This window comes from Xenopus laevis, chromosome 9_10L (assembly GCF_017654675.1).
Source record: "Xenopus laevis strain J_2021 chromosome 9_10L, Xenopus_laevis_v10.1, whole genome shotgun sequence".
NCBI lineage: Eukaryota > Metazoa > Chordata > Amphibia > Anura > Pipidae > Xenopus > Xenopus laevis.
In genome coordinates, this window is record NC_054387.1 from 109,034,487 (window position 1) to 109,061,255 (window position 26,769).

Below are 26,769 nucleotides of genomic sequence, written 5' to 3' on the forward strand. Positions count from 1 at the left end.
AGTTGAAAAAGTTTAACAAACACTATAGTGTATAAATTAAAAATTAACTGCTTCACATGTAGCGTGCCTCCATGCATCTTAAAATTACAGTGTGTATATAACACCAAAAGTCACTTTCCTGTAGACTCTTCCCCGATATGCCCAACTACAATTGAATGTACAATTCGTATGATCCTCCTGTGAAGCATGAATCTGGTGAATTCCAGAGAAGGAGCTTCAAGTGAAAAGTTTGGCACCCACTGATCGATGGAATAACTGTTTCAAATGTAGGTTGCCAAGAATCTGGTGAATCCCAAAAGAGAGAGATCATTAACCAGCAAAGCAACACCTATAATATACAACTGACAATTTATTTTAATGACAAAAGACACTTTTAGGTGCAGATTTGCCTTTTTATTGCACTTTTACCACGCTGCAAACACAAAAATGCTACAAAATGAAGCATACAGCTGCCCATGGCAACTGGTATCCAGGTATGTTATGTACAGTATTTACACCAACATATGGAAAACAAACTTAAGAAGACAGAGGCCCTGAAGTGAAGGTCCAAAAATAAAGGCCCGTTAAAGATATGATAAATATCCCTTCTTTTCATAAACTCTTGGTTTTTCTTTGTTCTTCATTCCAGCATTCCAGTAAAGCTTCCATTGCACAGTTGTCGTGGATTTTATCCTGTTAAATCCATGCTCCTTTCAGGACCTGGATTAGTAAACCATTTTTTAAATAAAAAAAAGTACTAGTAGTTGCAAACATATCCTTCCAAAATAAAGCAAAGCTGTTGAAATTCTCCCGACATAATCATTTGGTGTCTTTATCTTAAATCACCATCACAGATAATTTTTTTTTTTTGTTAGAAAAAGTGGTAGGTAGATCATCATATTTTCCTTTAATAGATTTACCATATATAAATATGTTTTCTTTAAATAAAGACCTTCTATCTGTACAAAGAAAACATATCACCCTTTAAATCCCAACTCCGAGGGTCTTTGACCGCATCGTTTTTATGCACATCCAAAAAAAATCTACTTATCATACAAATGTCTTAGTTACCTAATCTTTTGTGTCTGTCTATAGGTTGACTACAGTGGGAACAATTACATCTTTAATCTGAATTCACTGAATTCACTCTGGAGCATATACAGTCCTTTTTAGAGACTGTTGCCTTCATCTCATTTGAAGTTAGTAGCGTTTTTTTGTTTGTGTCACTACCTCTTGGTTGTTTTGTCTTTCACTTCATATAAGTCCCAATCATCTTCAACGACTTCAGTATAGCTATATTTTTCAATGCAGTCACTGACTGCTCTTAGAACAATCCGTAATCTTCTGTCCAATGCTTCTAGATGTGGCTGATAAAGGATAGGTGCTAATTTGTCCTGTAGTAAGGATTCCTCCATCACGCTACTTAGCAAGTACTCTTCCTTTGCCAGTAATTGTAATCGTAGGTAAGTAGATTTTTTTATTCTGTAATAGGAAAGGAAACATGGATTACAAACTGTTATTTTGATAAAACTGAAAGTGGAAAAGACATTGACAAAACAAAGAAAAGGGCCAACACCTTTGCAAAAATGAAAGAAAACCACTGCTTTTATGCTATATTTTTATCAACGATTTGCTTATCCTTATATATATACTACAATAATAAAACACAATATAAAATAAAAGAGATGATATCCTGTATTCAAAGCAGTCTATATCCTCATATTTTACCATTTAAGTGAAATCAATTGGGAAAAAGTTGACTTTCTTTTATTTAAATAACGTCCTTCTAATGTTCTTCAAAGGATGCATTTTTCCTCCTTTAATTTTAGGGGAACAGCTGCATGGTCTTTTAGAAGAAAATTAGACTGGGGGTGTTATAAGATAAAGTCTTGAAAAGGTCAGGTCCTGCCAACCAGTTATGCTCCTTACCCTGACCCACTACCTGACCCTACCTGCAATTGGTTTAACATTTCTTCTGACCAAGGAACTGCAAAATCAGAAGTCACTTTGGAACAAGTATCAACCAGACCAGGGAATCAGGAACTTTCTACACAAAATCCATCCCCTTTGTGGGTATTCGGTGGGTACCCACGTTTACCAGTTATTTTACTTAACATATACACTTTCTACAGGCATACTGCTAGTAGATATTCTACTCACTCATCACTGGCATTTAAGTTGGCATTGCACGATTAGTCAAGGGAGAAAATTAGGTGCAGTATTACCAGGTACTCAGAGCCACTATGGATATCAGCAGTGACCTGGGGAGCTTGGTTAAAGGAGAAGTAAAGCTTAACTAAAGAAGTAGGCTAGAAATGTTGTTTTGGGCTTCTGTACCAGCCCAAATCAACCAAACCCATTTAGCAGGGAAGATATATGCCCCAAAGATTCCCCAGTTGCTCCCCATCTTTTGTTCTGCTGATTCACTGCACATGCTCTGTGCTGCTGTCACTTACTGAGCTTAGGGACCCACTCACAATATACTGTTTATTCAGAATATAAATGTCACATTATAAGGCTGATTAGTACTTAATACAGATAATTACTATGTCAGCTCAGAAACCAGCACAATTGCATTAGAAGTTAATAATCAGCCTTGTAGAATCAGCTGATATTACAGACATTTTCTGCTTGATAATTTGCGTCGACCCCTAAGCTTAGCTTTTCAACAACTGTTTAGAGCCCACTGAGCATGTGACTGGAAGACACTTTCCAAGATGGTGACCCCCTGTGACAAGTTTGAAGTCCTGGATCATTGATGCTATTGGGAAGCTGAAACTTTAGGCTGGTGCAATAAGCTCAGTATATAAAATATGGCAGTTTTAGCCATATTCATTTTTAGGGCATAGTTCTCCTTTAATAGATATACCTACTTCAGAAAGGACCATGTTTGATAACTTTATGCCTGTGTAAACCCATGCCTTACAGAATTATACCAGGCAATATTAATATTACTTCCAATAAGCAAGCTTGAATTCATAAAGGTCAAATTTGGTAGAGAAGAACTGGCGTGTGTGCGTGTGTGTGCTACTATCTTTTCCTACCTACATTTTAACATTGTAGGTTTTTAATAGAAAGTCTGCAATTTCTAAGAAGTGCAGGGATTGTTCAAGAATATATAAGCCAACAGAATGGGATGCATACGATTCAAGAAGATTTTATTCAGTAATCATAAGTGGCATAATAGTTTTGTCCATGATGGACTCTTTTTCCTTTATTAAAACTGCAATATCCTAGACTGATGTTTTCTGAACATTGTTCTGGAACATCAAATTCAGTCCTAAAAAGAACAGAACAGTTTTTTTTTGTATTGATAACTATTATTTATGGGCAGATTTATCAAGGGTCAAAGTGAATTCGAGGGAATTTTTGAAGTAAAAAAATTTGAAATTCAAAGTAATTTTTTGGATACTTCGACCATCGAATAGGATAGTACAACTTCAAATTTACTTTGACTTCAGTTTGAAGTAAAAATCGTTTGAATATTCGACCATCCAATAATCGAAGTACTGTCTCTTTAAAAAAACTTCGACTTCAATACTTCGCCAAATTAAAACTTCATTTTTCTAAGTCTTCACACATATAAGTAAAATCGTTGAATCATACTCTAAAATCGTTGAATCGTACGTTTCGAACGATTTAATCGTACGATTCGAACAATTTAATCGTACAAACGATTTTACTTCGAACGTTCGATGCCAAATTCGGTGAAAAATATTTTGACTTCGATATTCGAATTCGAAGTATTTTACACTTTGAAATTCGACCCTTGATAAATCTGCCCCTTATTGTTTGAAAGTAAATAAAAGTAGAAAAAAATGACTGTAGGCTATGCTTGTCTCAAACCAAAAAAATCATACCTGCAACACTGGTTCAAAGGTACCAAGATGGAGAGTTCATCATGTGTATATTTACCAAATCTGTTGAAAGATTAAATAAAAATGACGTTAGCCATGGATACAGTATGAAAACAGCACTTTTACCTCAAGGTTATAGCAGTGCTCTCTTAATATACAGTATGTATGTGTCTGTATGTACAGTATACTTGACACTCATTGATGACAAATATATTGATATATTATCAGTATTTCACTGATGAATCGTTCTCTCCAGATAGACAGTCCTGCCTCCTACTAATACAGGATATCCTGTATTTTGGCTCTACTGCTCCATTCTTCATAGTTTAACCATGTTTGCAGTCTGTCCACCATCCTTAGACCACTGAATTTCTGATATACAAGTGATGTGTGCCATATTTTGCACATTGCTACTTTCTCTACACACACCTTTATACACCATTTTTACACCAAAAAAAAATATACAGCAGCAATGTTTTACCCGCTGATCAACGCAAGAAGTTTCATAACCTTTCTCAAAGCAATCAGCCTTGTGCTGTAATATTTTTTGTGGAACTCTTTTATGGAATGATTCATTCAAATTTGACATCTTATTTTTACCCCAATATGATAAAAATGAGGCCAAAAAAAAGGTTTATGATTTTAAAACTTGAATATTTAGGAGTATTTCCAAGATGCTGGAGCAGTAGGAATAGTAGTTTACAGTGGGAAGTGTATTTTCAGCATTCAATTAAGTTTATTTAATGGAAATGTTATGCTATCTGTAGATATAACACATTGATTGCTAAGGCCAGCTCATGATAACAATAGCTTTGATAAATGGAAACTCTGCATAGCAAAATCATGGCTATTATTGTGTTGCAATACAATACAATGCATATGTAGCAAGCATTTCAGCAGAACACTCATACTGTATAGTATTACCTTATTCCACTTCCATAATGGGCAAATTCCTGCCCATCTACAGACGTTCGGCTTTCCTTGATAATTGAAGTGAGCTTTCAACAGCTTTTGCAATACCTAAGCACTCACCCAGTTGACTGTTGAATAATGTGCTCACTGTGAGATTAGGTAATTGACCCAGGCTAAGGTGATTCTCATTTGCAAAGCAATTTTTAAAGGTAAATTCTGAGCCAAGATCACAGGGGTCCTCTGGACTGCAAGAAGGTGGAACCCCTAATCAGTGGAAAGAAATGTATATATGTACTGCAAGTCCAACTTGTAAGCCTGTAGCTGAAGTCAAACTACAGATCCACATCATCAGTATTCTATTTAATACGCTCACTGATATTAGTTAATTATGTTTATCATATCTCATTCATTCTAAATGTATAGACATTTCCCTTGTCCTTTCTGTAAGATAATACAAAGGCTTGGGGCAACACAAAAAAGACCATATTTATTATTTTTTTGCCTCATTTACTTTGCATGCAAATTACTTTTTGTCATCAAGGGAAGAAAAAGAAACGTCCCAATCTTGAATATGTTCACCCTAAAATGTTCTGACTTATTGCAGGTTATAATTAATTATAATTAGACAAACAAATGATAAAAATGTCAAAAATAAACTGAAATTTGGAAGGAACCCAAGAAAATTGTTCTGTAGGTTTATTCAGCCTCTGAATGTTCCAGTTGGCGTGTTCACATTTTCTTAATGGTTATCATAAACATTGAAGTTACAACTTCTCAAAAGAAATTATATATTTCCATCAGGCTTGGTCATATTTTATTCTCTTTCAATTCAATAGATATTTTTTTAGATAAGGTAGATTCAATGAACAAATTCAAATGATGTTTTCCTTTATAAATCCAGTGTTATGCGCAGAATATTAAGTGCTTGCAAGGTCAATATAAATGCCTCCCTTGAGTCCATTGCCAAGTGAAATTACCATGGCAACCTCAGGCATTTTGGTCTTAAGAAAGCAATGACTTTTAACACTGACAAAGGAACTTTTTGTTCCTTTTTTTTAATGGAAAGCCTGAAGGTAGACTATGCCAGTTTAATAAAATGCTGATGGGGCTGGAGGTTTTATGAGTTACATAAGTTGGAGGCTATCCTATTTCATTGAACATCAACAGTTTCGCTGACCCTAATTGACTTTTACTTGTAATGGGCTTGAAATATGTTTGGACCACAGTTGTTGAAGATGAGGATATACAACATCATGGTCATTGCAATTAGCCTTTCAGACTTTTTGGCAGCATGAAAAACCTTCAGGTAGAATAGAAGCCAACATTGTGCAAATGAGAATTCATGTTATCTTGGTCTATCTCTAAGTACATGACTGAATCCAGCTCAGCAAATAGCTGCAGTGATAACGAGCTGAAATAGTTTATGTATAGCTGTTGCAAAATATTACAATGCAAGGTACTAGAGTGAAAGTGAGATCTTTGGAAAGGCAGTAGGTACAGACTGCTCACACTCCTCTGAGCAATGTTCCAATTAGAGTTGTTACTGAACAATTCCCATCACTGTCTACCATTTACGCTAGATTAAGACCTTTCATGTGCTTAGAATTCTTTGCCCCATTTATATTCCCCATATTTCAATCAAAGCCTTGACTAGATGCTGTAGAACTTCTACTACTGTACGAAAAATGGAAACATATGCAAGGTGGCTCAATTCAAGCTTTTATTTGTACAATGGAATCACAGCAAACAACATCAAAACCATTGTATCAAATTGCATTAAAACATAACACAAAGCAGTGTCCTCCCTCTTTCAGCCACTCCCTCCTGACGCATTTCGTGGCATTGGGCTCTTTATCAGATTTCCTCCACTGAAGCGCCCAATGGCACGAAATGCAAAATGCAATTTGATACAATGGTTTTTATGTTGTGTGCTTTGATTACTTTCAACTAATAAATGCTCAAATTAAGACTCCTTGCATTTTTTTTTAAATGTTTATACTATATGTTATTGTACCCTATGTCAAGTGGCTTAAACAGTGACAGTAAATATTAAATTTTTACTTGTTCAGAACTTTAGCTACTGCCCTTGGGTTCAGACTAGTCATTAATAATGGATTTTATAACTTCAAACAGGAGATCTTTGGCCACTGATATTTATAATTAGTACAGACACGGGCCCTGTTATCCAGAAAGCTCGGACCTGGGGTTTTCTGGATAATGGATCTTTCTGTAATTTGGATTTTCATACCTTAAGTCTACTTGAAAATCATGTAAACATTAAATAAACCCAATAGGCTGGTTTTGCTTCCAATAAGGATTCATTGTATCTTAGTTTGTATCAAGTACAAGGTACTGTTTTATTATTACAGAGAAAGTGGCAATCATTTTTTTTTTTAAATGTGTATTATTTGGATAAAATTGGGTCTACGGGAGAAGGCCTTTCCATGATTCAGAGCCTTCTGGATAACGGGCTTCCAGATAACAGATCTGGGCTGTCATTTTGCATGCTACATACAGTAATATCCTCAGTTGCTACTTGGTTACAAGATTCATTACCACCTTCCCATAGCATTCAATCTCATCATACTGTTTATATATTCCTATTGCTATTTACTAAATGGCCCTGTTGAATATGTTTTGTCTTAAATACAATACATTTTAAATTGCACAGTGATTACAGCACTGGTTATGATGCATGAAAAAAATGCACTGGTGTATGGGCTTTATATCTGAGAATACCTTCCCTGTACAAATTACTGTGTCCCTTGAAACGTTTTTCATATAGCATGAGAAATTTGGGATTATAGTTCTAAAAGCACTAAAGACCCTCCTCAAACCATAATTGTGCTGGTTTAAGTAAAATACATACCCTCTTCCATTGTCCAAGTGAATGATAAATGTTTCATTGCCAAACTTTTCAAAGGTCTCATAATGGTGACGATCCATATTCCCTAGAGAGAGAGATAGATTGGTGTCATAAAGCATAATGTTACTTTAAATGGGGTATAATATTGATTCCACCTTAAGCTCACAAATCTTACGCCGGCCTACTGTAAATCTCACAATGTGAAAGCAACAGACCCAATCTTAATTTATGGGCACGGATGATGTTGTTTAAACTGTGGTCATAAGACACTGTGATGCACCTATTCTCTTCAGTATTTCATTGGTAAAAATAAAGAGATAGATAGATAGATAGATAGATAGATAGATAGATAGATAGATAGATAGATAGATAGAAACTGTAGCTGATAGATAAATAGATACATATATAGATAGGTAGATAGATAGATAAATAGACAGACAGACAGACAGACAGACAGACAGACAGACAGAAAACATATATATGAGACCTGACCATACAAAATAATAAAATCTATATGTATGACAGGTACAGGTATTGGACCTTTTATCCAGAAGCTCGGGACATGGGGTTTTCCAGATAACAGATCTTTCTGTAATTTGGATCGTTAAATCTTAAGTCTACTAGAATCTTGTGTAAATATTACTAAACCCAAGGTTCTGTTTTATTATTACAGAGAAAAAGGAAATCATTTTTACAAATTTGGATTATTTGGACAAAGTGGAGTCTATGGGAGACAGCCTTTCCGTTATTCAGAGCTTTCTGGATAATGGGTTTCCAGATAATGGATCCCATACCTGTATTACTATATATTGAGGACAATGTCATAAAGAATGATTCCCCACTGGCTTATTTCAGTTGGCGGAGAAATGCTTGATACCTCTCAGTACCAGCTGTTAAGATGAATGGAAACCAACTGTCATTGTTAAATGACAGGCGGCACAGAGGGGTATCAAACTATAGGTGTCCCATGGGCTTTAGAATTGTCTCCAGGTTATTTTGAAAATCTCCCTATGTCTTTTTATCTTCTAAGGAACAAACAAACCCACAACAGAGCTCTAGAACTGCCTTTGGTATTCTGAAGCACCGTACTAACACTGCCTCCCATTCACTGCTCCAGCTGACAAGCCTATTGTATTAGAAGCACAAACAACCGGCTGGATATGAATTGCCCCAAAACGCTGATAAAAGTGTCGAAAAGCGCAGACATAATATGAATAATACTTTGCTCTTCCTCCAAACTGTTTTATTAGATTTCTGAAAGGTAGGACCTGTGTCCTTAAAATTTGAAATAAATTTGGTATTCTGACCCTGTGTAAATTGCTTACTGTGACATTAATATCTAATATAATTCCATTTATAATGATTGTTGCTCGGGAGAAGAACACAAGTGAACTGTACAGTTTATCTCTTTTTTTTTTCAGTCCCCTCTGGCTCCAAGAATAATCCTGCTGATACATTACCAGATAGTTTAAATGCATTGCCAGCGCTCATCTAATAAGAGTTTGTGATTGGCAAGAGCTTATTAATCAAATGTGAACAGACATTTCACCGCAGTTCATACCAGTTAAGAAAATTCTTAGAAACCTATCCACATGAATAGAGTTCCCCTCTGTGGTGAACTGTCTGTTCAAGTGCATTTAACTTGGATTTTTGGAACAGATCTAGTCCTGCCGGAATCAATAATGCTGTGTGTACTGAATGACAAGAGTATGACTACGCTTGTCATTCGTTCAAGATAATTACTGAACACAGCAAGAATTTTTTCTTGAAAAATAGACAGAAGAGAAATAGCCATTGTAGCACAGGTCCTGTTTTGCAACACCTATTGTCAGACATGAATGATACTTGACTTTTGCACTTGAGAAGTAAACCTATTGTATATGAAATGGCTTATCTGGTAACAAGTATAAAGCTTGAGATCTTTACAACTAAGTGGTAATCTCAACAACTATCAAGAAACATAATCCCACAAGGTGTATGGCACTGCGGTTGAAATTTACAGAGCTTATTAAACCCTGACGGAATTGTCTTTGTAAAACATCTAGATGAGATACTCTTGAGATACTAGATACTAAATGGTCTTCTCGTTTACTGAGTATTCGCCTAAGGTTTGGCCACTAAACAGGCCATTAGTTATTTGACCCTCCTGGGTCTAAACATGACCCCTAGCTATCCAAAGTTAAGTAAGCGTAATAATATATATTGAATGAGCCATGTGGTCTCAGGGCTTTCTGCCAGAGACTCCCCTAAGTAGAAGGGAGTCAGCTAAGGACTAGAAGGGGGTAGCTAGACCCTATTACAGGTTTCACTAGGCCCAGGGCTACCTATATGAGCAGCTCTGGGCTCCACGAAGAAGTGTTAGAAGGGGTGAGATCCCCATTGGCATTGTTACCCAGAAGGGCAACCAGCATGCAGGTTTTAGGGACTAGTTAGTTTCCCATATGAGCTCACCTGACAGAGGAGTCACCCGAGGAAGAAAAGGAACTCTGGTTGGATGGTATATGCTCCTCTTGTGTGCTCTTTTGAATTGTATACTCCTCTTGTGTGCTCTTTTGAATTGTATGCCCTATGTGTGAGTATAAACTGACTACTCAATGACTGTGCTCAGTATTGTTGCTATATTCTCCAATGTGGGCTGGTTTGAATCAATCAGTTCTTCTGGTTAATGTAACCACTGGCACCCATTCTTTTTATATATTATATGGCTTACAGTGCATTGCACCCTGCCTCCACATTGTTGCGAGGGCTCACCCCCTGAGAATAATAAGTCTCATCCATAGCAAATATACTGTAGAGTAATGGTACCGTTAAAATTACTATAGTATCTGAATGTCTAACCAATGCCATTTAGCTTTAAGCCATAGGTTTTTATACAAGTTGGTAGATGCTTTACCCCCTTCCTCTTGGCTGGAGAGCCCAGTACAGCACAGGTCACACCACTGTATGCCCTATTATATTCTTATAAACAGTAATTCAAGGTTTGTACCCAAAGCATTGTGGAGAATGCCTTTGCATACAATTTAATCTGTACAAGGATTTATATATCAGCATGATACTGTGTCTATTATTACACTTCAGTATACAATACAGCCTGCAACGTACCAATCAGAAAGTCAAACACAGTCGTGTCAATGAGGTCAAGGAGCCGAGTGCCACTGTCATAGGGCGGGGTCTGCTTTACTCCTTCACAGTAGTTAGAATCAACTTCCCACCTAGAAAAGAGATATTTCATTGGCATGTTTTAGTAGACATTATACATTCATTACAGGGATTCCTTGTAAGCTGCAATTATGATAATTGTTCATACAGTATATTAAAAAATGGTTCAGTGTCCCCATTTTGTAATGAAATCAAGAGCAAATACTTCCCATAATTTCAATAAGCACAGCACTTTGAGTTACTTGCAGGGATCATACACTAGGACCCCCAAATGGATAGTGTGGATATGTACAGTATTTAGGCTATATATTAAGTTTTGGTAGCCAAGGATGAGTAGAGTATAACAGTGCTTTATTAGCAGGTCCATGCAGCCATTACACTTCCGCAGTAACTCTAACACTTTAAGCTGTATAGAAAGCACTATGTATACACAGTATAAACCTTGTGAACAGAGATGCCAGATCTGCCAGATGCCAGATCTCCAAAGCATTTGATATCTATAGTACATGAATATTGGTGAGGATGGATAGGCCACCATGTAAGTACCAAAAACGATAGAAGACGTTGTTCCATATGATTTCATTAGTACGTATATGGCTTACGTTAATAAAATAGCAGCCAATCTGAGATTTTTCTTTCCATGTCGTAGACTAGAAAAGTTAGAATTGGTCACTGGGCAAGGTAAATTTGTCCATATTTCTACATTTATCCACCTTACTGCTATAATATGAATTGGAAAGACTCACATTAGAGTCACCAGGAATATAGGAATGGCTCTTTGGAGAGCATTTGAACAATGAATACCCACTTATACCTTTAATGAGCCTGGGAAATCACAATTGAGAACCTACTGCATTGAATGTTATACTGAGACCTTTGTTACAGACGCAGCATGTTTATTTCTACTATAATTCCTCGTGGCCAATGCAAGCTGATTAGTATGGCCATTGATTTGCAACTCTGATTAGAGCAGAGCCTTAAAACCTTGCTATTTTTTTTATTCAGAGAACCAGCCAGGAAGCAGTATTCAATTGAAGAGATGCATGGAAAGATAAATCCTGGTATTAATGGAATCAATGTTGTTTCCCTTGCTTATAAGCTTAGAGAGATGGCAGTCCTTTCTGTATAACAGGCTCAGGCAGAAGATAACATATTTATAAAGCTGCACATATATAACACAAGTTAAATTAACCTAGTATGGACAGTTTGGAGGAAATATAGTATTGAGTACCTAATATCACCCCCACCCCAAGCAGAGGTGGCAAATACTAGCTAGTATTTAACATATAAAATATATATTGATGAAAAATAGGCTTTAAAAAGAAAAGAGCTTGAAACCATTGGCCAGACACAGCCCTGAGGCCAGAAATGCCCTTATTAATTGATGTCCATCACATAAGTTTTACATTATGTATTAATTGATATTTTTAGAATTGTCATCAAGGATGGAAAACCAGCAATTTTTTTCAGCTATTTATGATGTGCAACTCCCAGTATCCAGCCAACCACTGAAGCATTTGGGAAGGAGAAGCTCGGGTCTGACATTGGAGGCTCAAGTCTGGGGTGGGGAGCCCATGACTGGAGTGGTGGAGCCCACAACTGGGGTGGTGGGGGGGGCTGATATGGTAGACCCGGTGGGCCCCATACACACCAGTCAGACACTGGCTGCAGCTTAGTACCATCAGGAATAGATCTCAAAGCAATATAGTCTGAGAAACAAACCATTTTTCTCCAGCTATCAGTGAACATCTTGAAGATGATCCTGAAATAAGAATCCTATCTACTTTGTGTACACCAGGATGACAGTTCTTTATGCACAAGATTATCAAAAAAATTTATTTCAAACACATTCTGGGTCATATTCAATTCAACGGGAAAAGCCTGTCTGGAAATGATGCAGAAATGTAAAACCGAACTAGCAGACATTTTTTATCAACTCAAAATTGGCCCTTTATTTTTGCGTACTTTTTTTTGCCATAGTGCAGTAACCTTTGACAACCAATGAATTTAAAGGTGAATGAATTTTTCTTGCAGTTAGCTGAACATAACTAATTACTGATTGGATGCTATGGATAACTGCCCAGGTACGCATTTTCCCACTGTCAATAAATGAGCTCCACTATGTTCGCCGTACTGATTATTATATTATTGTATTATGTGCCCAATTTGCACAGCAATTTCCCTATCCAAGATAGGAGCAGAGTTCATGGAGAGGATTCACAATGGAGCATCTTCTAGCATCTCTTATTAAGGTGACATCCAGAGTTTTAGGTAGGATTTACATCCTTAGTAATATAAGAAAGATATAATAAAGAACATTTGGAGGTCCCCAATTTAATAATACTTGCACCAGTAAAGTAACCTATAGAGGTCAGCATTTATTGTTCAACTAAAATAAAAGCGAACAACTGATTGGCTGCCATGGGTTGCTAGACCCGGTGCAAACAGTTTGTCTGTACTCAGGTTTCATCTTGCTGTACCATGTTGCTATAAACGATAACAAAATCAGTATCGGAAAGGTCCCTTTTTTTCCAATGAAGTCAGAAATGACTATAATATAAACTGTGCTGCACATAGTGAGATTAACGTGAATACCATGGTCTCAATATGAAATGAAGGATTAAAAATGTATTTTGAATAGGAACTGAGCCAGGATTTCCTCCCAGCCTTTGGATAATGAGATGTGGTGAATTTTATACAGCGCAAAGAAACCCATGAGCTGAATGATGAGATATTTTTCATATCATGCTCCAAAGCAAACCCCTAGTGTGACATTCCTCTCTGTGCAAAACATTATCTAGCACAACAGATCGTGCTGAATATCTCTTGTGAAGACTCTGGAATAAGAAGCTGAAACATTTAATATATCAAAGTCTCTAGCCCACTGGGCAGGCACTCTTTGTGAATATATTTTTTAAATGTACATGCAAGGCCTACAAGGAATAAAGGCTTTTTCATATAAATACTAATATGCTGATAATATGATAAGATAATATGCTGTATGACAGTCACTAAGGTTTCTACGTATTATACCTGTACATATACGGTATATGGAATATGTAAACCCATTTGAATTTCTACTGCTGTTCAGAACGATCAATCAAACAATAAAAACTAAAAGAAGAAATGGGTACAGTGGATACAGGTTATGAATTCAGCAAGAAGGGGGTATGATGTTGGCGTGCAGCTAATATTTCTGCTATCTGAACATTCTGCACCCACTATGCAATTACTCCAGGCACTGTCAGCAATGTTCCCACTAAGATGTGCGCTCATGTGCATGCATACATTTTGAAACACATGTGCACACTTAGAAATCCCTACATTCGATTAAAAGGGCCATATATGTTGCTGTGTTTCTAAATCTATATAATGCATGAATTAGTATGTCCATGAACAAAAAAAAAACAGAGGGCCTATTTGCATTCACCTTACAGATTATTTGGTTATTTTATAGGAATCTGAACCTGAAATTTGTTGGTACAGATGAAATGCATGAAGCTCTGCAAGAATAAGATTATTACCCACTTGATTCTCATGTTACACCATTATTATTCAAAAAATGTTTTTCTATATGTATGCTTTTAAGATAAAAAATTATTTTATTGGGTCATGTTAAAATATCAAAGTCACCCCACATGGAGCCTGATCCCCAACCAATGGCTCATGAGCAACATGTTGCTCACCAACCCCTTGGATGTTGCTCCCAGTGGCCTTAATTTTGAATTCCTATTTTGGAGGCAAGTTTTAGTTGTATAAAAACCATGTGTACTGCCAAACAGAGTCTCCTGTAGGCTGCCAGTCCACATAAGTAGTTATGGGTGAATCTGTGCGAAACACATTGTAGTCAATGGGTATCAAAATCATTTTGACGAGAGTGACAATATTTATACGCACGACTATTTGGTCCAAATGCATTAAAGTCAATGGGTGTCCGAATAATTTGGACAAGGGTCAATTTTTTTTTGTTGCTGAACATTTTTTGCCAGTGAATTGTCGCCGCAGTTTCACAAATTAATTTGCTTGCAGCGAAACGTGGAAAATCTGCACAGATTCGTGTCTGGCGAGTTTATTCGCCCATCACTACACATAAGGGCTACCAAATGGACAATCACAGAACTTATTTTGAACTCCCATATTTGTAATGGGCCCAAACTCTTTTTACATCTGAATGTTGCTCACAGGCAGGGCCAGGCCTCGGGCGGACAGGCGCCCTAGGCAAGCCAGCCGCAGCGCTTCTGCGCATGCGCAAGACTACAAAAAGAAGAGGAAGCGCAGACAGTCAGCCAGAGACAAGGGTGTAACTACAGAGGAACCTGTGGCTGCAGGGGGCCTAGCAGGTATAGGGGCCCCATGAGGACCTACTTAATGAGCAATTTCAATATATATTGGTAAAAACCTCTGGATATGTTGAGGGCCCTAAAATTTGCTGTGGGGCCCAGTAACATCTAGTAACGCCACTGGCCAGAGATGTGACCGGACTGGGGGTAGGCAACAGAGGAGGTACGTGCCTGGCACCCCTCCAGCTTTGCGCCCTAGGCACGTGCCTACTCTGCCTACCCCTTAGCCCGGCCCTGCTCACAGGTACAAAAGGTTGGAGGCCCTCGACATAGAGAAACAGATGAAATCATACTTCCCAATGTTTTAACACTATAAACAAAGACAATTTAGACCATGTTCCTTATCTGCCTGGGTCATGCCAAGTTTCTACCAGACACACCCCACCCATTCTTCAGCCACAGCCTATGCAACCTAAACAGGGACATCTGGGAGGTACAACATGTAAATTACAGATGCAAAAGGATTCTCAGATGAGAATCATGCCTAACCACAGAAGACTTGGTTTCATTTCAATGGAAATACTGTAGGTCCAATTGTGTACGTAAAATAGGCACCTGAGCTAAATGTCTTGATTTGGCACCAGGCCCGGATTTGTGGCAAGGCCAAAAAGGTGCAGTATGCTACCCAGTCACATGGGAATTTGCTTGATTCCGGAGCACTACAGACTAGACACTATTGCTCCATTACAAGCAAATGATGCAACGGAGGGTGGGAGGGGGTGAAAAAATCCAACCCTGTTTAGCACCATCAATATGGGAAACACACATTAATGACAAGGTGTTTACAAATACACAACAGAGGTTGTTTAAGACAGACCATATGTGTAATATGGATTTAAAAATATGTACTCTTTTCCCTAAGGTCAATGGCACACGGGGCACATTCTCTACTGGTGTATTTCAGCCAGTAGAGAAATGCCTGAATGTGGCTCTGCTATTTACTTCAATGGAATCTACATAGTTAAAAATAAACATACTGTAATTGAGAAAAAGACAAAAGTCCATCAAGTTCAACCCATCTTAATGACCCCAGTGTATATATACACATACCTATGCCGGCTTATCTGTACACTCACAAATATAAACCAAATGCAGTTTACCAATACCTATACTAAACTAACTGTGGATATTACGCTTGTTCAAAAAATCATCCAAGCCTCTCTTAAAGGCATAACAACATCACCCGGCAGTGTATTCCACCACCTCACTTCCCTTACCATGAAGAACAATTGGCACTGATTCAAGAGAAAGTTCTGTTCCCCAAGTCTAAAGGGGTGGAATCTAGCAGATTTCAGTCAGTAAAGACCCAAATTAATTCTTCAGCTCTTCCAAAACCATCAGCCTATTTTTGTGCAAGAGGATTCTCCAATGAGAAGTCTACCTGCTCTGTTTGCACCTTGCTCTCTTGTTTCATAGCATCATCACCAAAGGCATTAAACATATTTGTTGAGCTGTCAACATGCAACAGCACTTTATCTGCCTTTCTGGAGTTCGAGTACTATGTACTATTGGCATGCTAAAATTGCACACTTATCTCAATAAATGAGATACCTGTTATTATGGTAATGGTATGTTGGCCTGCATAAAAGGAGAAAATGCCATAGAGAATTATATTAGATCATTATTTAAAGGGGATGTAAAGGCAAAAAATAAAATCCCATTTTTACTTTCCTTAATGAAAAAGAAATCTATCTCCAATATACTTTAATTAAAAAATGTGTACAATTTTTATAACAAACCTAACTGTATGTAGTAAAATTCCCCCTTTCTTTTAGGAAACTTCATATGTCCCTAACTGCTCTGCAGGTAAACGATCATACTTTCAAATGGCAGAGGGGAGCTCCCCACCTTACTTCCCTGGCCTTGAGCAGCTTTGTTTGTTTCCCTATAGAACAGCCGGCGACCGTGTAGATATTTGTATCTGCAAACCCAGAGCAGTCTGCATATTCTGATTATTAATCAGTCTTGCTATATCAGCTTCTATGGCAGATATTGTTTGACTTGTGCTGTTTTGATAATCTATGACGATCCCTAAGCTTAACCCTCCCAACTGAAGGACAGACCACACTGAGCATGTGCATAGTCTTGGTCTTACAAAGATGTTAAACAAAGTTACAAGATGACAGCCCCTTTTGAAAGCATAAATAATTTCTTTAATGCATTATTGGGCTTCTGGTGCAGTAAGTTTATGTTTATATTTAGATTACATTTCTAGCATTATTCTATTTTAGACTAGTTCCCCTTCTACATTCTATAGAAAACTCCAACTCTCCCTTTTATTAGATTCATATTTATCAAGATATCATGTAAGGAATGGAAGATAATGCTAGAAATAGCAAATTTATCAGAATTTCAACCACTACTAATCTTTCAAAAGGAAACACAGAGCACAGAGATGATTACCCTCGAAGCTGATCTCCATCTAAGGTCTCTGAACAATCCACTAGCTGTCTCCTAAGGGATACTCTTTGGGAATGATTCAATTTGATGGAGCTGCAGTTACAGATCAGCAGCTGAAATTGACATTGTATAGTCTTTCTTCAGAGAATCTAAGGCTTTTGTGATAGAAAGTGCTGACAGTGGCTGGATAACGCAATTCAGATTTGCTGTAAATGCTGGCCTCTAATGATTTTGCAACTCGGAAATAGTCATATTAACCCACTAGCTGCACGTAGTGTCATTGAAACAATGCCAAGAGCATTTTTATTATTTTATTTCAATATAATGAAAATAAAAAAATACATATTTAGGTCACCAAGGGTGCGGTTTAAGACACCCCCCACTGTCTAGTTTTTGACTAGTGATGGGTGAATTTCTTTACCAGGCATGAATTTGCGGATAATTTCCAAGTTTCGCCTCCGTCTAATAAATTCGTGAAACTACCGTGAAAAAAATAGTTTTGCCACCGGAAACAATATTGACGCCATCGACAATTCACGCCCATTGACTTTACTGCAATTGGACAAAACAGGCAAAGGGATTGTCGGCGGTGCCAGTTTTGACACCCGCAAATTTATTTCGCAAATTTTGCAGTGAAGCGAAACGGGACGAATTTGCCTGTCACTATTTTTGACTCCCTAACTCAGCAATAGGGATGGGGGTTTTAAGAACATTACTCCCAGATAAAATAGGAGATGACACATGAAACTCAATAGGTTTATTTTGGATCTTTTTATATATTCACGCCGCAGTCAGCACCAGCCTGAGAAGCTGTAACTGATCGCAGGTGTTTTACAAATCTTACAACTAAATTATAAATCCGTCTACCATTGAGCAGGTCCATAGTTCAACTGGGTTACCATGGTTAAGCAATCTTCCACCTAATGTCCTTGCAACTGTCACATAACATATACCATTCAATAGCAATTTTGTTTTCAGTTCCCTATCTGAAAAATTAAAAGTCTTTCTCTGAATAGATGAATGTGCGCAGAAAGGAACCATGCCCTTGGGCTTGCGCTCCGGTATCCGACGGAGAATCAAGACGTGCGCTCGTTTGTAGAACATCAAGACGAAATATAAATTGCCATTGTCAATATTCTAAATATTAATATAAATATTTTTAGATGCACAATGCATTAGGCAGAACGCAAGCAGATTAACATGAATTTTAATGACACTCAGGGGCAGGTTTACATAGGGTCGAATATCGAGGGTTAATTAACCCTCGATATTCGACTGCCGAATGTAAATCCTTCGACTTCGAATATCGAAGTCGAAGGATTTACCGCAAAAAAGTTTGATCGGACGAAAAATCGATCGAACGATTAAATCCTTCGAATTGTTCGATTCGAGGGATTTTAATCCATCGATCGAACGATTTTTCTTCGACCTATAAAATATTAGAAAGCCTATGGGGACCTTCCCCATAGGCTAACATTGCACTTCGGTAGGTTTTAGGTGGCGAAGTAGGGGGTCGAAGTTTTTTTAAAGAGACAGTACTTTGACTATCGAATGGTCGAATAGTCGAACAATTTTTAGTTCGGATCGTTCAATTCGAAGTCAAAATCGTAGTCGAAGGTCGAAGTAGCCAATTCGATGGTCGAAGTAGCCAAAAAAATCATTCGAAATTCGACGTTTTTTTTATTCTATTCCTTCACTCGAGCTAAGTAAATGGGCCCCTCAGTGTTGTGATTACATGTTGCAAATGTATGCATTGCACTTATCTGATGGTAGAATAAAAGATCTAATGCAGATATAAAAAGGCATATCTAGGGTTCTATAAATTATGCTGCAGTGTGTCCTGCTATAATTTGGCCTATAATTCAATTCATAGAAAAAGGGGTCTGATTGGTATTAAAAATCCAGATATAAAATACTGACTACACTGAAAATAAGAGGAGACAGGTGCTACTGAAGGTTAACTTAGATTTCAGTCTTTGTATATACAGGTATGGGTTCCATTATGCCAACCCATAATCCAGAATTACAGGATGGGAGACTCCGTCTCCCATCCAAATAATCCAAGTTTTTTTAAAAAAATTCTTTTTTCTCTGTAATAATACAACAGTAGCTTGTACTAGATCCCAACTAGGATATAATTAATCCTTACTGGAAGCAAAACCAGCCTATTGGATTTATTTAATGTTTAACTGATTTTCTAGTAGAATTAAGGTATGAAAATCCGAAACATTCTGGATAAGAGGTTCCAAACCTGTTTTCTAAGATGTGACCAATCACTGGATTTTAAAGTTGTGTTGGGAATGTTTTCAATGGTACAAAACAACAAACAGAAGCACAGCAGACATTAGTTGAAGCTCTCACCATGTAGATAAGGTGGTCCAGGTGCAATGGCCCTGGACCCTCACTTTGGGGAGCAGATAAACCGACAAGGAATACAAGGGGTATCCAGGCTTTCAGAAATTCCATAAAAATAAAAAATAATCAGTATAAAAATGTATTTATTGAAAATTACATTAAAAAGGCCACTGGAGATATTGATCTTTAAAATGTCATTTTCAATAAATACCTTTATTTATACAGGTATGGGACCTGTTATCTGGAATTCTGAGGACCTGGTGTTTGCCGTAATTTGGATCTTCATACCTTAAGTCTATTAAAAAAAAAATGTAACAATCATTAAACCCAAGAGGATTGTTTTGCACCCAATAAAGAATTATTATATCTTACAGTAGCTAAGATCAAATACAACATACCATTTTATTATGACAGAGAAAAAGAAAATCATTTGTAAAACAAAATTTGAATTATTTGATTAAAGTGGAGTCAGTGGGAAATAACCTTGGTGTAATTGTGAGCTTTCTGGATTACAGGTTTCCTGATGGATTCCATACTTTTTTGCAGCCCTTGTAAAAAATGTCTGGATGTCCCTTGTTTGTTGCTGTTGGAAAGGGTTTCTCCAAGATTGTAGCAGCAAAGTAAAGTATATATATATATATATATATATATATATATATATATATATACAGTATATATATATATATATATATATATATATATATATATATATATATATATATATATATATATATATATATATATACACAGTCCCAAGGTGCACACCGTTTCCATAGTTGAGGACCTGGGTGCCTACTGTTATAGAAGCAAAAATAGAAAAAAGCGTCACTCACAGGATTTTTCAGCAGGTTCAAAAAATAGAATCTTTATTGAAGCTCAACGTTTTGATCCCCCACAGGGATCTTCGTCAGGAGAGAAGATCCCTGTGGGGGATCGAAACGTTGAGCTTCAATAAAGATTCTATTTTTTGAACCTGCTGAAAAATCCTGTGAGTGCCGCTTTTTTCTATTTTTGCTTATATATATATATAGTTATGTAATAAAAGGCACTAAGTTGGCCAATGGAGCAGTAACCCATAAAAGCCAATCAGCAGGTAGAATTTACTGGTCACCTGTTTAAATGCAAATATTTTATTGGGTTACTGCTCCTGGGCAAAGTTAGTGCCTTATATTATATACCGGAGAATGTTTTTAAAATGCCTTAACATTAAAATTACATTTATTCATGTTTTGTGTTACGTGTCCAGAGCCATAATGACTAATGTACGGAAGAATTCTCTTTAGCATCCCATCCTCTTGGAGTTATTTTTACTTTATGTCTAATTAAGGCAGTGATACTTGGAAGCATTGCAGCTGGATATTCCTTTGTTAACAGTTACTAAAGCATTTGCAATGCATGAAGTAATGAACAGTACAACAGCCCCTGTCTAGTTGAAAGAAGGTTCCATTTCTGGAATGTAGATGTGGTATATAGTACAGGTAAGGGATCCGTTACCTGGAAACCCGTTATCCAGAAACTTCAGAATTATGGAATGGACGTCTCCCTTTGACTCCATTTTATCCAAAAAATCCAAATTTTTTTGTAAAAAATTTCCTTTTTCTCTGTAATAATAAAACAGTAACTTGTACTTGATCCAAACTAAGATATGATTAATCCTTATTGGAAGCAAAATTTGGTTTATTTAATGTTTACATGATTTTCTAGTAGACTTAAGGTATGAAGATCCAAATTACATAAAGATACTGTATTTGGAAAATCCCAGGTTCCAAGCATTCTGGATAAAAGGTATCATTCCTATATGGATAGATTGATACCATCTCCTGCTTCATAACGTTGGAGCCAAGAAGCCAGTACATTAAAGGGTTAAGGAGTGTCATTCAGGAGAAGGTTAATCGAGCAATTTATCTGATGACACATCAGGCCTGCCAAACAACTGCATTCCCTCGTCCACCTCTCTAATATGATCTGAATGGATAAGTCTTCAGAAATCATATCTCCACGGCTGCCAGAAATGATGAATGGAAAGGAACAGGGAGACAAGTAATGCAATAAGTTCATGCTCTGGCCACTGTCCAGTGCTAGGCTTTTAGAGGGCTATGAAACAAATCCACTTCTGGTCCTTCTTGTCCATTAAGGGGTAAAGAGGAAAGTATCAATTTACAGGAAAAAAAAAAGAATCATGGTAAATTTATTATAAAAAGTGTCCCTAAAGTAATTATGGTATTTTTCACAAATGCATTGGAGCTCTACTCTGCTACATGGAAGGGTTGCCTTGCTATTAACAGAATATCAGTGTCCTTTGTTGTTGGTAACATGAACTGGGGAAAGTGACTTTCTCCTTCACATCAGCACTTCCAGGCATTCTGCTAGCAAGACTGACAGCATCCCCAGCCTCCCTTTATCACACTGGTGGAGAGATGCCAAAATCAGGCAGCAAAAGAGTTGATCTTATGCTATATCTGAGCTGCCACTTAGAGCAAAAATATGCTTGGATGCTGTTTCTCCATCTATTATCTAAATGGTACATTCTCCTATTAAGAACCCATATTTTTTCTATGCAGGTATGGTTCCTGTTATCCAGAAAGCTCCAAATTACGGGAAGGCCATCTCCCCTAGACTCCATTTTTAAAGAAATAATTAAACATTTTAAATATTGTTTCATTTTTCCTGCAATAAGAAGAAGGTACCTTGTATTAATCCTTATTGAAGGCAAAACAATTATTTTGGGTTTATTTTATTTTAAGTTTAAATTATTTTCTAGTAGATATGGAGATCCAAATTATGGAAGCATCTCTTATCCGGAAAACCCCAGGTACCGAGCATTCTGCATAACAGGTCCCATACCTGTACAAGGACCTCCTCAAAATAACAGTGATATGTGTTACACATTAAGGGGGTTTAACTCAAATTTATCTGGCTTTTTGGGGCAAAAACTAGAATTTTTATGAAAAAAAACCCTCAACTTTTTCAAGATTTACTATACCCCGATGTCACAAACAGTCCTGAATTCAAATATCTGCCATTTCAGACATGTAAAAATCATTGGGAGATGTACTAATTCCAATTTGAAGATATCAGGGTTTGTGCTGGGTTTAGCCAGATAATCTGAAAAATTGGGGGTTTTTGGGCAAAACCCCTCAAAAAATTCGGGTTCAATTAACATGAAATGTGGCAATAGTAAACCTTACTCTGCTTTCTTGCGCTTATGGTACGACCTCCTCCACGGATTTCTCCAATTTTTCCTCTTGGCCAGAGACAAATCTGGAAGAAATGCTGCCAAGGAGCCTTCTATCTGATCCGGCTTTCCACAAAGTGCATGTTCCGTTGAACAGTAGTAGGAGCATTCTCCATAGAAGCAGATGTTGTTTGCTGTAAGAAATCAAAATACACACTGTCAAATTTTCATTCATATTTTTGTTCTCAGTTAATGCCAAATTATACAGTTTATACAGTTACAAATTTCTGTTGTTTTAAGTTTTTATTATAAATTGTCAGTGGAGCCTGAAGGTAAGTGACCAACATCATCCTTCATTAGAATCAGGGTGGGTGTCCAGAGTGTCGGACTGGGGGGACTGGGGACCACCAGGACTGCTGTCCAGGGCCCCCCTTCTGGCCCCCACCGCTCCCCTATTGTGAAGCGCCGATTCTCTCGGTGCGCAGCCGGCACCACACGCATGCGCAAATGGCGCCACTCGGCGCGCATGCACAGATGGTGCAGCACCCAAAAAAAAGATTTTTTTTGGCAACCCAATATCGGCAGAGGGGGTCTGGCCCGGTAGGGGCCCATAAGGGTCAGGGCCCGCCGGGTTTTTTCCCGGTATCCCGCCGGGCCAGTCCAACCCTGAGCGTCCACCATTTCCAAACACAGACCGACCCCATGTTGTCTAAAAATTGTATTGGCTAGGGAGAGTATTGTTCACTAGTGCACACCAAAAGTGAAGATTGGGGAAGCAGTGGACTTCCAGTGAATAGTGATGGGCGAATTTGTCCCGTTTCTCTTCGCTGGAAAATTCCCAAAATGCTACCAGAGTCTAGTTTTTGAAACTGGCATCCATTTTTGGACGCCAGCGCACATTCGCTGCGAAAATGCGCCGGCGTCCAAAAAAGGAAGCCGGTGGTGAAACACGGGAATTTGCCGCAAATTCGCGCCTGGCGTCTAAAATGCTTGTTAGCACCTTCACTTGGTTTAGCAATATTGTCATCTGCAACAAAAGGTCACAAATAAAATTGTTAAGGAACGTCTTTCTTTACACTTTCCTGGAGCAAGCTTTTTCTAGGTAATTAATACATGGTTTTAAAAATCAACTTCCAGAGTCGATGCTATTGAAAAGGCAAAGTTGCTGAGAATATCTGTATTCTTTTTAAAATTCCATTATATTTAGAAATACTTAGATACAATATTGAACCTGGAAATGGTTTTCGGAGGGTTTATTTTGACAGTTCTTTTCCCAATCACAGACATAGAGATGTACTAACGACAACCTTCTTAAAGCACATGTTTAGTTTTCAGACGAAATCATCAAAATGCATCAGTAGACATAGAAAGCCAAGTCTGGTATTGAAATCTGTATAAAATACATGCACTGTATGTACAGAGGGTAACCGTTTGTTGGACACACACTTCCCCCATATAGGACACCAAGCAGCAGATAACCAGGAGCTTTAGTACATCAACCATCTTCACCATAACCACATGCATTTTACATTACACAAGAACATACATTCAAACATTCAAACTTGCATAATATTCACACAGGCTTTTTCAAGTTTAAACCTTTATCCAGAGGATTGATACTTGGAATGGGTAGGTCAGGTATTCACACTTGTCTCCATTCACCAGGAATCCCTGTTCCCCACCTGCCTCAGTAATCAACACTCCCTGTTACAACCAGGCATTTACTATTACGACCAGGCATTTTCTACTGGCAGACCACTGGCCTGAAGCCCATCAAACCTTACTACTGGCCTAAACCCTTTCCTCTTGGGTCCCTATCCTGTGGAAAATCCACTGGGGAACTATCCACACTACCCTCCATGTTGGAGCATTAGTTGGCCCATGCTCAATATCCTAGCTCAGACACCTAGTGCCTGCTATACGCCCTCTTATCTACTCTCAGCCTGCTTCTATTTCTTTTTCAGATCTCTTTTTTTCCAGTCTTCCATTCTCTGCCCTTCCCTCCAGACTTACGCCATAAAACCAGGGTGTGGTCCCCTTTTTATACCTCTAGACTCACCATCTCCCTCTAGTGACAGGGGAGTATATTTCATCCACACTTCTATTACTTTCTTGTACCACTTCTGGCTGATTTATCAAGTTACACTTAACACTCTGGGGCACATTTACTATTGGTCGAATATCGAGGGTTAATTAAGCCTCGATATTCGACCCTCGAAGTTAAATCCTTCGACTTCGAATATCGAAGTCGAAGGATTTAGCGCAATTCCTTAGATCGAACGATTCAAAGGATTTTAATCCATCGATCGAACGATTTTCCTTCGATCCCAAATTGCCTAGAAAGCCTATGGGGACCTTCCCCATAGGCTAACATTGGTGCTCGGTAGTTTTTAGGTAGTGAAGTAGGTAGTCAAAGTTTTTTTTAAAGAGACAGTACTTCGACTATCGAATGGTCGAATAGTTGAACGATTTTTAGTTCGAATCTTTCGATTCAAAGTCGAAGTCGTAGTCGAAGGTCGAAGTAGCCAATTCGATGGTTGAAGTAGCCAAAAAAATACTTGAAATTCGAAGTATTTTTCCTTCTAATCCTTCACACGAGAAAAATTGCAATTCTGTTTGCAGCACACCAACACCTTATTCATTATTGCCTACATAATTCAAGTGTTTTACATATTCTATATGTCTCCTTTAGATCTGTTGCAGGATGACAGAAAAGACGGTTTTGATATATATGTTACCTTGCTATGGAAGTAATGGGGCCCACGAAAAATTCGAGAACAATAAAGTTCAGCTTGAATGAAAACTCTAAATTACAGCATTGCCAGCAACAAGATACAACACCGCAAGCAAATTGTATTTCATTTGAATTAAGTTATTTCCAGTACTAGCCGTGAAATCAATGCAGCTCCGGAAATAAAGAGGGCCATTGGCCATTTACTTATAATTTAACCCACACATTTTACAGAAAGTGATTTAGAAGTGTGTTTACTCTACTCCATAAAGCTTTTCATCCCATTACTTGCAGAAATGAAGGCTTAACATTGGGGTTACATAATAAAATACACTATTGGTCATTTCTTATCCCCCAGGGTGCAAGTGCAAGAGCAATAAAGGGACAAGGTTACAACTCTTAGCACTCACTTACTGAGCCCTTGTGCCCCAGGGAAAGCTGCTCCGATTGCTGGAACTCCTCAGCTCCCTCTCATTTTATATAGTTTCCTTGTGACAATCAAGCACTACATTAGCAATGCGTTAAACGGGTTACAGATCAGGTCATATTGGGACAGGCTACAGCAATTTCATTAACCAGCCAATGAATTTGATTAATAAGGCCAATGGGTTAGATTTATAAGAATACTACCATTAACCTGTAATACCAAGCTGCTCAATCTTCATTCTGTCTCAATGGGTACTGTCAGTGCATTTCTATGTACCTTTTCAATATTTCCCGATTAGCTATTAAAGCTGAGGGTTGGTGAACCATATCCCAAATCCCCAGGCTAAAAAGTAACCTCCGGTGTTATTAATACAGTTGGTTTACTGTTATCAGTCTTTCCAGCATGGAAAAAAAAGAGAGTTATGCAGTGTCAGAAAGAGTGGCCCATTTGCAAATCCTCATTGAGAATATATTGTTCTTTCTGAAAAGTTCAATGCTCACGGGTTATTAGACTTTCATCTAGACAAAAACATTTGTTGGCAGTGAATCTCTCTTCCCAACCAATCTAA

At 37.7% G+C, this 26,769-nt stretch overlaps 1 protein-coding gene across 1 annotated transcript in view; it reads right to left on the reverse strand.

Moving 5' to 3' along the window:
* Positions 1–371: 371 nt before the first annotated feature.
* The window catches only part of fam20c.L (family with sequence similarity 20 member C L homeolog), a 126,127-nt gene continuing 99,729 nt past the window's right edge, over positions 372–26,769 (reverse strand). Inside the window, exons 6-10 of the mRNA XM_018236411.2 lie at positions 23,057–23,237; positions 10,717–10,826; positions 7,618–7,699; positions 3,840–3,899; positions 372–1,461 (exon numbers count right to left, since the gene is read on the reverse strand). Coding sequence (XP_018091900.1) covers positions 1,206–1,461; positions 3,840–3,899; positions 7,618–7,699; positions 10,717–10,826; positions 23,057–23,237 — 689 coding nt within the window. The 3' untranslated portion in view covers positions 372–1,205. The remainder of the gene's footprint in view (positions 1,462–3,839; positions 3,900–7,617; positions 7,700–10,716; positions 10,827–23,056; positions 23,238–26,769) is intronic.